Source organism: Ursus americanus, chromosome 3, assembly GCF_024610735.1.
Source record: "Ursus americanus isolate L20-20 chromosome 3, mUrsAme1.1.p, whole genome shotgun sequence".
NCBI classification, from domain to species: Eukaryota; Metazoa; Chordata; class Mammalia; order Carnivora; family Ursidae; genus Ursus; species Ursus americanus.
The window spans coordinates 52,030,369-52,044,530 of record NC_142129.1 but is presented as its reverse complement, the minus strand read 5'-3'; the positions used below and the strand labels follow the sequence as shown (position 1 = coordinate 52,044,530).

The following is a 14,162-nucleotide window of genomic DNA, read 5'->3' as shown; positions in this document are numbered from 1 at the left end:
CCGCACTCTGCCAACTTCCCCTTCCCGGTCACAGCCAACCCTCCCAGTCAGAGGGGAGAAGGCCTGAGGGCGTAAGCCCAGCCACAGTTTAAATACAATGCAGGATTTCAAACACCAGTGCCCTGGACTCTCCATTAGAATCACAATCATGCAAATGATTCATTATACATAATTTACCAGAACTTTATCATAGATTTTATCTCGAACAGTTATGGCAACATTTTCTAAGTCCTCTTCAGTGATATCCTCCACTGGCCGAAAAGAAGATCTTCGGTGACGCCGTCTGTACCCCTGGCATTTCCCCTGCAAAATGAGCCAAAGCAGAACCCAGCATAAGCTGTTTTGACTGGTTACAAAACACATATAAAAATTTCACAATCTCGGGGCGCCTGGGTGGCTCAGGCGGTTAAGCGTCTGCCTTCAGCTCAGGTCATGATCTCAGGGTCCTGGGACTGAGTCACACATCAGGCTCCCTGCTCAGAGGAGAACCTGATTCTCCTTCTGCCTCTTTGCCCCTCCCCCTGCTCATGCTCGCTCACTCTCAATAAATAAAATCTTAACAAAAAAATCCTCTCACACTCTCAGAGCTCTAGCACCAGTAATGTTAACTACGTCCCTCTTCTATTTCCCGGGAATCAATCATTTAAGGAGCTCCTGCCCCTGCCAACCGCCCTCATGGCAAGGTGACAGGACAGTAAATGCATAGCTCAGGTTTTCCCTGACCAATGAACAGCCGCTATAAACTCCGTGAGGGCAGGGAAGTAAACCACAGTGAACGGCCACACTTGCCAATGGGAAGGACCTACTCTCTCACTCCAGACTTTGCAAGCACTTAAAATGCCCCATTCCTAAAACCGAAAGGCAAGGAAGAATCCCTGCCCTTTCCCACAAGCAAAAACCACAAGGCCGACTGGCGCCAAGGACAGGCCTTTGTTGCCTCCCCTAGAGACGGAGCTGGGTCCTATCGCTGAGCAGCTCCTCTAGGGAAAGGGCTCCCCCCAGCCTACAGTTTAGATGGGGCGGGGGTCCTTCCCGGAGCGTGGTCCTGGGAACGCCAGCAGCACCGGGAACTGGCAGAAATGCCAGCGCTCAGCTGCACACCCAGCGGGTCAGAACCTCCGCACTGGCTTAGAGCGAGAATCATCGTTCACTGAGCTCAGAAAATACCCCACTAACTGTCTTCCTTCTCCTGAAACCGTAAAACTCTTCTGCGAACTTGGCAGCTGAGACGGTGAAGTTCTCCAGGGCAAACTTCTCGGGAGGCCGTGCGCTCCGGGTCGGGTTCGTGCGCCGTGTGACCTGTCCCTCTGAGAAAGCCCGCCTCGCCGTTCTCTTCTTCTGAAAGCAAGAGCACAGACGCATGCAACCGGGTGCTTCCTCGAATAAAAGCCACCCGGCAGCAGACTGTGCGTCGGCACTGGAATCAGGAATTAGAAAGGAGTCCTACTTACGGAAGCGGAGTTCGGAGTTCGTACTGGGAAGAAATCCGGCATAGAGTCGAGTTCTGCCAGTAACTGAGCGAGCTGAGGTTCAGAACCAAAGAGAGGGTCTCACGTCAATATTGCCGCGTCTCGTTCACCTAACACCTTACCCACGATCCTCAGTTTTGCCAACGTAAGAAACCGGACTCAGGTAATTCCCGTACGATCTCAACAGCTGCTCTGGTTTGAGCCTCACAGGTAAAGGGTTTTAGCTCCAGAGGTGAGATACTGGGATCATCATGCATAGGAATCAAATCTACGCCTGCTCTTTCTATATAAACATCATCCTGTCACCGATGAACGGGTCCCTGGAATGACAGGGCCGGCTGCAGGAGGTGGGACTCCTGACGGGGCCACTGACGAGCAGCGTGGCCTGGCAACAGGTCATCGTGCACACCTAAGTCAAGTCTCGTCCTGTTCAAAACAAGAGGCTCGACCCGATTGTTCTGACAGTTACTTAGAGCTCCAAAAAAACTCCTGAAGTTGATTTCTCATTAATAAAAATAATTTATGAAAATATTCCCAAATAAACACCTAAGAACCCTAAATAACAGGCATTAATATTCCAATCAGGATTTTTAATTTTAGATTTATATAAATGTATAGGTGTCACTACCAAAAAAAATCAGTTATTTTAAAAATGCAGATACAGTGCTAAAAATTTCCCTTAACTAATAAGCGCAAATATGTCTTAGGATAAGTTTCAAAAGTAGGCTCTTTGTTTTCTTATTAGACATCTAAGACTGCATATACAGTATTATGCTTTTTAAAAAGAAAATACTAAAAATACACCAAAATGCTGAAAGTGACTGAATGGTAGAATTCTATTAATTCTGTGTATATACAAAATTATGAAGCAAACAAGTTACTGACTGAATACAGAAAAACCAAATAGACATAACAGATTTCCCCTTGTGTCATCATTCATTCCAGGGAAGAGACGTCAACGTGATTCAAAACTGTTCAGTTTGTCTTAATACTGAGGTGAGGTCTCCTGCATTCTCTCATACGAGGTCTAGAAGGCCCAGTGGGTCATCAAAGGATTTCTCGTTGCAAGCCGTCCGCCCAGCCTGCACACTGCGACCCTTACGTGGGCTTCTCGACCCCCTCTGCACACCTGGCTCCTTTCTGCTGGGAAGCAGCCAGCTGTAGAGCCCTCCCCTCTCCACTACCACTACCTGTTCAGAACCTAACCTCATAACAGAGTAAGCAGCAGGAGGTCACGGCATCAGGCAGCGGAGCTAAAAACAGTCCTGGGGAGTCGCTTTCTGTTCCCAAACCACAGCCGAGCAGGTAATAACTGGCCGGGGTTCGGGAACGGAGAAAGGACACCCACTACCCAGAGCACGTTCCCGACCGAAGCGAGAGCAGCAGCAGCTCTGGGGTTAGTCCCGGGAGCCTCAGCGCCCACACCGCCCGCCGCCGGGCCTTACCATGGCCTTGTTCTCCTTGATGTTCATGGTCCTTTTCAGCAGAGCGTCCGAGCCCTCCTGGCCCTCACCCCTGGAGTCGTCCTCAGACTCCGAGACCGAATCCTCCCTTTCCTTCCCCTGTCTGCAGCTTCTCTTTCTTCCAAGGATTGCTTTTTTACTGTCCTGTAAGCGAGTGCTAGAAAACAGCGGCTCTGAAGAATGGTCATCTGACTTTTTTGCCAGTTTCTTGGTGGGGAACTGGAAGGCTACTCGAAGACCAATACTGCTCCTCCTAGGCCTGCTTCTTCTAGGTGTCGCCTTTTCTCCTTCATCCTCCTCCTCTTCCTCACTCACTGAAGACGCCTTACCAGCATCACTCAAATCTGACTCCACAAGCTAACAAAAGGAGAGAAAAGAGCAGAGACCACGTTTCGTGAACAGACCTCCAAGAGCACATTACTTAAAACAAGCACTCTGACATTACCGTAGAGAACAAATGAGAAGACAGCTTCCACGCTCCTATCATGAGTTCCCGCTGAACCCTTCCGTTAGCACCCTGTCGACACATCTGGTGGAAGAGCAGGCATTCGACTGCTGCCCTCTGGCCCCGGCCCCCGGCGGACTGCTGCCTGCAGAGCATGGGCTGGAAGCAGGGCGCTCACGACGGAGGGCTCCTCCACTGTGGGACAGCCAAGTATCAGGAGGACTGGCCTAAGAAAAGGGTGTGCATGGCCTAAGAGTGATCTTCAGGTAACAATGGAGCGCGAAGGGGAAGAGAAACACCATTCTGCGCTGACGCGGAGGGACAGGACTCGGGGGTAGGAGGGACAGGAGAGCTGACTTCACCTCAGTCAAGTGACAGAGGAGCAAGCAGACGACTGGCCAGTGGGGTCAGTGGGGGAAACTCATCCCCAGGACACTAAGGGTCCTCACTCCCAGGGATGTCCCCTCCCTTTTCTTTTTTTTTTTTTTTAAAGATTTTATTTATTCCACAGAGATAGAGACAGCCAGCGAGAGAGGGAACACAAGCAGGGGGAGTGGGAGAGGAAGAAGCAGGCTCATAGCAGAGGAGCCTGATGTGGGGCTCGATCCTCTAACGCCGGGATCACGCCCTGAGCCGAAGGCAGACGCTTAACCGCTGTGCCACCCAGGCGCCCCTCCCCTCCCTTTTCTGCAACCTGGAGAGCCGCAGGGTGAAATCAAGGCAGACAGCTCCTGGGTTGTTGTGAGGCACCCGTCCCGTCAGCTCAAGAAACTCTTGCCCCCAATTTTCTGATTCTGCTTGGAATGGGTTTCTGGCATTAGAACGGAACTCAGTCTTACACATGAGAACACAGAACAGGAGGCAACGACAGGGTGACATGACCCAGGCGATGGTGGGTGACATCTCAGATGCGAGGGGACTCTTAGCAATGGCGGAGATAGGCCTGACTATAGAGATCAAGGCCCCCTCCTGGCATCTCTCCCTTACCACATGCTGAGACCCTCTGTCAGGGACTCTGGGCAATGGGGCCATGTGAGGAGCGCAGGGGGAGCAGCACCACACTGGGCCCAGGACTGAGGTAGATGACTCAGCTTCCTCCTCAGTGACCACCCCCAAATTCTAGCTGGACTCAAAAATAAGGCGCCTGGCTGGTTGAGTCGGTGGAGCAAGACCCTTAATCTCAGGTTGTGAGTTCAAGCCCCACACTGGGCAAGAAGACTCCTTAAAAAAAAACAATTTAAAAGAAGTATTGGGGCGCCTGGGTAGCTCAGTCAGTTACACACCCTATTCTTGATCTCAGCTCAGGTCTTGACCTCAATGTCATAAGTTCGAGCCCTGTGTTGGGCTCCACACTGGGCTGGAGCCTACTTAAAAAATAAATAAAATAAATAAGGAAAAGAGAGGGGAAAAAATGTGCAGATGACTTCCAAACCTCGGGGTGTATCAATCCACAACAGGCCAACGAGAGAAATAAGACTACAGTACAATGATTTCTCTCTCTCAAGTATCCTGAACTTTCTACATCTGTAGCTTTGGAATCCAAAATGGTGGGACTGGAGGAATCCAATTTTAGGAAAACAGTGTCGGAGAACTTCAGAGGAAATACCTCTCAGATTGGCTTTATTTATCTCCATCATCCTCTAACCCCTATCTCCTTGCTAAGGACTCTGTAAAGGACTAAAGTAGACACCAGAAGAGCAAACTGTAACCACCACTGGAGACCGGAGGCAAAGCACGCAAGGCCCAGTGCTGCCGCCGTGGCTGCTTCACATAACGGTGAGAGGACGACTGGACACCAAGGGACAGTACCATCCTGTATCAGAACAGGAGCTCTCACCAGTGCTCACTAGGGCGGGCAGCAGGTTGGGGAGGGAGGCCATAATGCTTGTCGGCTCACTGAATCGTAAAATAAAATGTGCAGGTGGACCTGCCCTAAGCTACGAGTTCCATCAGTTAACACGTCAGAATTCATGCCCCAAATGTATAGACCACGGACAGGAAAACAAAACAACAACAAACAAAAAACTTTTGGCGTCGTCTTCCCAGTGCTAGAAACACAGATTCTCTGAATAACCTGACATCACTTAGCTAAAAATCAGAAGATAGCTCAGGCACTAAGAGTAGATGATACCCATTAGGGTTTGGAAGGATTTCAGTGGCTTGCTGGCCAGAAGACACCAAGTGCCTGACAAGCAGCTTCTGTAAAGGAAGCCAAAGGAGGGCTGGGGACTGGGGGCTGGCAGAGGCTCTGGGCTGCTCCTCTCTGCGAGGGGAGGGCGGGGGGATCCACATCGGACTAGGCAGCCTACTATTAGGGCTTTCAGGCCTTAAGATCCCCCAGGAAAAGGTGAGGAACAAAGCAAACCCGCTAGTTACAGCTTATTGAAATTTCTCCCCAAGTTCCATGCCAGCGGTGGGTTCTCAGGAGCTTCTGAATGTGAAGAGGTTTAACCTCTATCCTTTATCTCGATAGCAAAGAAGGAAGCGCTGGACTGATTTGGGGGGATAAATGTCTGCTATTTCTCAGTTAGCAGAAAACACTTTTATGCCTGGAAAAAACCCAAAGGCTGTTCTTTAAAGGTACCCTGAGATTCAAATACTAATTGGCAGCACACTGGCCTCAACCCAGGGAGTGAAGGAAGAAATCATCGAGTCTCCTGAAGGCCGAGTGCTGAGAGCAGATTTCCCTCCGGAGTCAGACAAGTCCAGGTCACCTTTATCACCGAAAGAGCATTTCGGCATCCAAATCGGGAATACACAGGGAAAACTCTCAAGTTTGTACCGCAGCTAAATTTTGGCCAAATGAACTCCAAACTTAAGAACATGATTTTACACACAACAAAAAATCACTTTAAGGAACTTGCTATTCCTAGACAGACCGTCCTCTTTCCAGATAAGATATTCCAGAAAGTCTGAAATAAATTCTTTCAGAAGAACAATAAGGGACACCTGGGACACCCCCCCCCCAACCCCCTAAGGTACCAGGGAAAGACAACTGGATTTTCTATAAGAGAATAATGGACTGATGGGCCAGGGATTAGCCTTAAAATAGCAAGTCTATATCTTGTTAACTGGCTTAGAAGATAAACACGTAAGAAAAAGTCATTCATTTGTGAAGTGACTTCTTACAAAAAATACAGTTCAGAAACAGGACTGAAAATATGACAACCCCACCCGCCCGTGTTGATAATTATTACCATGACTTCTGGGCTACTATTTCCATTCAGGTCATTCTGTGTAAATCCTTCAAATTCTTCGGTCTCTGAGTCAGTGTCCTCTATAAAAATTCTTCTTAGCTCTTCCGTGAAGTATTTGGAATGGAAACAGACATCCTGCTAAATTAAAAACACACAAATGTCATAAAGAAAGAAGAACAGAGGTGAGCAGTGCGGGGTGGGGGGGGCACGCTAGGGGACAGTGAAAAGTTGTTTAATGGCGAGTATCCGTTCGAGGTGATGAAAACATTCTGGATAACGGGGACAGCTGCACAACCCCGTGTGTGTCCTTAATGCCACTTAGCGTCTTGCTGGCAAGAAACGGGGCACTCGCCTACATTTGAAAAATGGTGAAATGGTCAACTTTATGTTATGTATATTTTACCACAATAACCAAACACACACAGAGACACACATTTTTCTATAGACTACGGAAGGAGAACAATTGAACAATTTGAAACCATCAAACAACTGTACCATTTCGAAAAGTCAGCACGGCCACAGGCTCAGCCGGCTTCTCCTGTGACTGCTGAGTGCTGACGGCCTTCAGCTCCTGCCAGGGCTGGCCATCAGGAAGGTCTGCTGTCCCACAGAACCGAACGCACACGGGACGGAGCCAGGAGGAGAAACCCTGGCTCCCTGCCACGGGCTGGCTTTCCTTCCTGGCAGCCACCCAAAGCCGTCTCCCCTAAGTCAGTGAGCACACCTCCCACCTGCCTTCCAGAGACAGCAAGTTTCTGCGCAGGAAAGGGCCAGAGCCTTCCACACCGCTCCCTGCCCACTGTGCGCCGTGACCACCCACGGCAGGCGCGGATGGGAGCGCCAAGCTCCCAGCCCCCAGGAGAGCCTCTCCTGCAGGAGGTCCGAGGCCAGCAACACCGACAGGTGCAAGTTGGCAGAAGGAAAACCGCGCTAGGACTCTTAAAAAGGAAAGACCTTTTGGAATGAATTTTCTGTCTTTCGAACCAATCGAAGGCAAGAAACCGGACTCTCGAAATGGCTCTCTTCAAAGAAAGGAGGGAACAGACAGACCCGCAGTACAGAAAGGAGACCCACAAACCTGCCTCCCCCAGGCTGGCACCAGGGCTGGAGCGTGTCCCCAGCTGCCTCTGACGTCTCTTCCTCCCGCACCCGATATAGCAGTGACCCCTCATCACACCGCGTTCGGCTGGAGAATTTTTATCTCCCCCACTGCCTCTCCCTGACTTTAATTATATACTTCTTCAAGCTCAGATCACCTCTGGAGAAAAATAGATATAATAGATGAGTGGGAAAATTTATAGGGGGATAGAGAAAGAAATGTCTATATCCAGCATTTTTTTAAGCTTAAATGTCTCCTATGAATTATTACGGGTAATTGGAGTGAGTGTGCTTGGAGCTAAATTACTTTGTTCCTTTGTTGATAGCTGTGGTGCAGCTGCTTGAAAAAAAAAATACAAACACAAAAGGGAAGTTTCTTTAAAGTGAAATTCAAATTGTGCTTAAGGAAGAACAAAGTCAACACTGCTGCATCCTGTGCGTGAGTTCACGCGGCTTCTCCCGGCTGGTTGACACGGATCGTGAGTGTGTGTGGTCAGGCTGCAGAAGCAACAGGCCCGGGCTGATTTTTAAGAAAGACTGCTGCACAGCGGGCTGCCGAAGCAGCCCCCCACAAACCTGCCACCTCCAAGGGCAGGAAACATCTGGCTCACGGAGCCCTGAGCTGGCCTCTGCAGGCGGCCCGGCGGCACTGCGGGCCTATGTGTGCGTTTCATCGTATACCCACGGTCCCTGCCTGGGGCCGAGAGAGAACAAGCCCCGTCTTAGAGCAGCCAGTTCCCACCTCCCGCTCCTCTGGCTCGCTTTACCCTTTGAGCTGGCCTCACAGGGAACTAGTCGGCCTGGGAGAAAGCAGTATCTTTGGTGACCAGATTGAACACCAAAACACGCAGCCACAGTCCTACACCAAGGCCCCTGCTTTTCTTCTCCTCATTCCACAAGATGCAAAAACTGTTTTGGGGGCGGCTGGGTGGCACGGTCAGTTAAGCATCCAACTCTTGATCTCAGCTCAGGTCTTAATCTCAGGGTCGTGAGTTCAAGCCCTACTCTGGGCTCCTTGCTGTGCATGGAGCAGACTTAAAAAAAACAAACAAAACAAACAAACAAAAAAACGTTCTTAATGTGAGTCTGTATAAAGCAGAACAACCACTCCACGGTCTCACTGCGTCTTGGCTACAACCCTCACATAGCTCTTTGCTCTCCAGAACTGGTTACCCTTTAAAGTCAGTAGCAGGCAGAATGCTCTGGCCCTGGGTCCCCTGTATCTATCTCCCATGATCAAGACCGTAAGCAAATACCAGATGAGAAGAGGGGCTGACAGAGTGGTTACACTTTTTATTTTGAAGCTCATGGGACATGACGAAACCGACTGGAAAATGACAGTGAGCTGAACCAGTCGGATCAACATCCCACCTCAATTCCACGCCATGGGGCCTCCTTCACCAATGGATGCTGAACGCACAGAACACGAGGACAGGGACAACACACGTAAGCGGTCCAACCAGCGGAGCTGGAAAGCATCGTGCACGTGTGAGGGGCCTCCCACTGCGGAGGGAACAGTCCAGTAGGCAGCGGGACAGAGGTGACGATCCGTGTTGTAAGGGAGACGTGAGCAATACCGCACACAGAAAGAAAAAGAAAATCCAGCAAGATTTCAGGCAGCAGCAGCATTTGAACTGGAGCTGAACGGGGGCGGACTCCAGAAAAATGAGGAGAGGACACAAAAGCAGAATGAACAGCACAGACCAGCATACGAGGAGGGTGTCCGTGCGGCTTCTGGTCCCTGCAGCACAGGGAGCAGTGAGAGGGACGAGGCTGCCAAGGGACGCTCCCAGATTTCAAGCATCCCAGCCTGGACGCTTCTCAGATGTGGGGGCCTAGACAAGTCACCTCGCTGCCCCGAGCTTCAGTCTCGCCCCTGTGAAACAGGGGTGACAACACCCCCACGCTGTGCTGGGAGGTGCTGCGTCAGGGCGAGCTGTATGGAAAGCACATGGCCACGGGCCCTCTCAGGCACACCGGCGACCCCCCCACCCCGGGCAGGGGGAGCAGGAAGGGTGGGCTGGGCGCAGCCACACAGAAGCAGCCGCGCTCAGAGCAGCAAAAGCAGCTGTTCTGGCTTTTCTGTTCTACATTTTTGTATTGAGCCTAGTGGCCACGGAGTGTTAGTTTCACGTGTACAATACAGTGACTCGCCTTCTTCACACCTTCTTAAATTTACCTTAAGCTCACGAGGGTCGCTACCATCTGTCCCCACGCGACTCTGTTACAGTACCATCGACTATACTCCCTGTGCCCTACCTGTTCCCTGCAACTGGAAGCCTGCGCCTCCCTCGCCCTTCCCCCATCTTGCCCATCTCCCTACCCCCCCCCCCCGCTGGCAACCATCAGCTTGTTCTTTGTATTTATAGGTCTGGTTCTGCTTTTTATTTAATTTTTAGATTCCATATGAGTGAAATCATATGGTCTCTGTCTTTCTCTGACTTACTTCACTCAGCACACTACCCTCTAGGTCCATCCACGTTGCTGCAAATGGCGGAAAAACCTCATCCTTTTAACGGCTGCACAGTATTCCGTCGTGCGTATGCTCAGCATCTTCCTTATCCCTTCTTTTACTGATCGACACTTCGGGTGCTCCCTTATCTCATCATCAGGAAAATGCAGATCAAAACCACAGTGCGGTATCCCCTTACACCTGTCAGAATGGCTAAAATCAAGCGTTGGTGAGGATGTGGAGAGAAAGGGTTCCCCGGGCACTGCTGGCGGGAATGCACACTGGCGGGAATCCACAGGGGCAGCCACTGTGGAAGACAGCACGGAGGGTCCTCCGGAAATTAAAAATAGTGCAATAGTCATTTCACTACTGGGTATTTACCCCAAACGCTAATTATACACCTGTATGTTTACTGCAGTATTATTTACAACAGCAAAGATACGGAAGCTGCTCGGTGTCGTGATTCCCACTGCACTGCTGGGCTCCAGGCTCAGCTCTTCAGGCCCATCCTGCGCTGCTCAGAAATGCCCCTCACGGTGGACCCCGGGCTCCGCTCTCGCTCACTGGCTGACCATGCTCAAATGGCTGCTGAATAAGGCAAGGAGCATGACCAGAGCTCAGTTCTGTAACTGAGATAAGGGGCTATGAGGACCAGGGGAGCTGAAGAAGGGAGGGGAAGGGGGAGGGGGAGAGCAACATGGCAGAGAGTCACAGACACGTGCAAGGGAGTCGGAGAGATGGGAGAGGAGGAGGGGGTCGCAAATACCAAAGACCAAGATAAAAATGAGGAAGACAAAGGGACAACAAGGGGAGGGAAACAGTGAGTTCAAGACTGGTCCAACTGGCAGTCAGCCGTACGCGTGGGGCTTGAGAGAGAAGCTAAGCCATCAAGAACCTGCAGGTAATGGCTGAAAGCAGGCTGGGCCCTAGATCACTAAGAGAAAAGGTCCGAAGACAAAATCTTGAGGCAAATCCACGGATGGGGACGGGAGACAGAAGACATGACCGTGAAGTATGAAACACATGAGAGAGAGGGAGAGACCAAAGGGAGTGGCAGCAGGTGGCTGGTGGGTCAAATGAGACAGCACGTCAAGTGCGGACCACAGAGACCAGGGAGGCCCCCGCACCCGGGCAAGACCTGCTCCCACAGAGGCTGGAACTTCCCTAATATAATTAATTGCTTCTCCTCCTGCACCTGCCCAGTCAAAGCTAGGTGGGTTTAATTTACAGCCTTTAAAGAAGCTGTGGTCAAGGGAGAATGAAGAATTTTGAGAGCCACAATGAATGCAGAAGAAAATGCCCCCAAAGGCTAGTGACTTTGGCCATGCTCCTGTTAAGGCACAACAGAAACCTCCAGGAAACGAACTCTCAGAGAAATGTAACTTGTGTTTGCTAGAGATCAAAGGAATCCAAGAAAGAGTCACGCCCTCGCCAGCAATTCCAAGAGTGAGGTGCCAAGAGAACCACGCTCCAGGAGCACGGAGACACGGCTGACTCACGGCAACCACGCGTTCCTGCACGGCACTGCGGTGGGGACGGGCGCTGTGCGGGCCCAGCCCTCCCCGGCCGGCCGAGCAGGGACACTCTGCAGCCTCGACACAGGCTGCAGCCCCGACATTGCAAAGAAAATGGATCTGACCATGTGAGGCCCCATTAAAAAAAAAAAAAAAATTATCGTACACGGAAAGGGCTTAAACAGTAAAAGTGATCTAGGTACTCTCACTGGTTCTTGAAACATGAAGGCACAACACTTTTAAAATAAAATGTTTGAAGGTTAACTGCTATCACCAATCTCAGGCCAAATTCAAGTCAAAGAATACCCGAACCAAGACCCAGGCTTCCAGAAGACCGTGCCTTCCATGAAAGGAAGCATCCATACCTGTTTCCCTGACTCCAATGAGTCAAAACTATCACAGCTCTCCTCTGATGACAGGGTTTCCATGGGAACATCATCTTGGAAACCGACAAACTCTTCATCATCACTGGGGGCATTAAAGATGTCAGCTACTTCTTTAGGGATCTGTTTTGGATTCAAAAAAGAAGGAGGATCAAACCAGGGGCTGTTAGCATCACTTAGGGGAATCTTGTAGAGAGCAGGAGGAATTAGCATCTCCTAGCTCTATCGATCTGCCCAGGTCGCCCAGAAGAGCCCAGTAACCCCGGAGCAGAATGTGCTTCAGCTGACTCCTCGTGGCAACAAAAGAAGGTGGGGGGAGGGGTGGAAGGACAAGCTGTTCTCAAACTCTAGAGATATATCCTATCTTACAGACAATGTCAGAGCCGTACCTAGACAGAAGCCATGTGTGATCTCTTCACAAAAAATAGTCATCGGTTTCTGAGAAACCAACGATCTATTTTTCTCCTACAGTGGATTTGTCTTCAAATGTCATCTATGTCAAAATAAGGTATTACTAAGCTCCTTTTTTTTTCATTTCCACCTATAGCTCTTTAATTTTTCTCTTCTTTGTCACCTGCGGATTCAGACATGGAAATTCATACAATGAAATAAGTAGCTTTTTTGTTCCTTGTTTATATTCTCAATCGAGTCATTTCAGAGTTCCAAGAGAATTCAAACACTGTTATAGGCAAGTATTCCAAGAATGTTGTCAGCACACTTCATCTAACAAGTATGTATCTGTTCAGAGTTCATTTTCATATGTTGACTACCTACTTGTTCCCAAGTTGAAATCCAAAGTAAGATGACAGAATGGTACAAATATCTATAGATTCTTCTCAGGGAGCTCCCGTGTGTCACCACGTTTGCTTCCTGTCTCTTTCAACAAACATTAAGTGGAACCATAGGCACTGGCTAGTATGTCACAGATTCTGACCTAGAGAAACGGCCATTTAGTATGAGCCAACTTAATCCATGCATATATATATATTTTTTAATTTTATTTATTTGAGAGAGTGAGTGAGTGCACCCAAACACGGGGAGGGGCAAAGAGGAGAGGGAGGAGCAGACTCCCCGCTGAGCAGGTGGGGCTCCTTCCCAGGACCCTGGGATCATGACCTGAGCCGAAGGAAGGCAGACACTTAACCGACTGAGCCACCCAGGCGCCGCAACCTGTGTATACTTAAAGTAAATTGCAGACATCATACTAATTCACCCTAAAATACTTCCGCACACATCTCCTGAGAACAAAAAACATTCTCCTATAGAGCCATAAAACTACAACCGTACCTAAAATAATTAACATTCATTCAATAATATCATTTACTACAAGTTCATATTTAAATGTGTGCAACTGTCCCCAAAATGTCTTCAATAACTTTGGGGGACAAAGGGGATCCATTCAAGCAAAGATCACGCATTGTATTTGTTTTATTTATGACACTATTTTTTGTTGCTTTTCACAACACTGACATCATTTACATAGCCCAAGACGACAGCCTTCTCAAACATCATACATTCTGAGCTTGTCTGACTGGTTCCTGATACATTTAAGTGAAATATTTCTGGCAACAATTCTATACAGATGACATGCACTTCTCAAAGCAATGCATAAAGAGGCACGATATGTCAGATTATCCCCTATTAATTGGTGTTTTTTAAAACATAATTATGTAATTTTTCAAACATAATCCTAAGTAGGTAGGACGGTATAATGAACACACACATGGATCTTGGAGCAGTTCTGTGCCCATGGCTAATCTTGCTCCGTCTGTATCCCTACCCAACTGCCCTCCTTCCAAATCTTGAAGCAAATGAAGATACAGTATCATTTCACCCTGCATCATCAGCAAATACACAGTCTGTGTTCACAGTTCTGTTAACCTATTTTTTTTAACTCACGGTTTATTTCTATCATGATTTGAATAAGGTCCACACATTGGTCAACAGGTCCCTCAAGTCTTTTCTCATGTGTCCTTTTTTTTCTTTGGCAACTTATTTTTGAAGAAACTGGGTCATTTGTGGAGTTTGCTAGAGTCTGGAAGGTCGCAGTTGCAAGATGATATTTAAAGACTCCTATGTCCCCAGGGATTTCCTATGACTTGGTAGTGAAGTTACAAGCTCAGTCAGATTCAAGTTTACTT

General features: G+C 49.1%; 1 protein-coding gene across 9 annotated transcripts in view; it reads right to left on the bottom strand.

Moving 5' to 3' along the window:
* CDCA7L (cell division cycle associated 7 like) overlaps positions 1–14,162 on the bottom strand; it is a 170,241-nt gene that overhangs the window by 3,357 nt on the left and 152,722 nt on the right. For 3 of the 9 annotated variants that reach the window (XM_045793062.2, XM_045793066.2, XM_045793058.2), the window contains 6 exons: positions 12,004–12,144; positions 6,575–6,712; positions 2,915–3,289; positions 1,452–1,523; positions 1,168–1,338; positions 178–303 (listed from right to left, as the gene is read on the bottom strand). In XM_045793062.2, coding sequence (XP_045649018.1) covers positions 178–303; positions 1,168–1,338; positions 1,452–1,523; positions 2,915–3,289; positions 6,575–6,712; positions 12,004–12,144 — 1,023 coding nt within the window. The remainder of the gene's footprint in view (positions 1–177; positions 304–1,167; positions 1,339–1,451; positions 1,524–2,914; positions 3,290–6,574; positions 6,713–12,003; positions 12,145–14,162) is intronic. The other 6 variants (XM_045793065.2, XM_045793063.2, XM_045793061.2 and 3 more) reach the window with 5 other exon arrangements.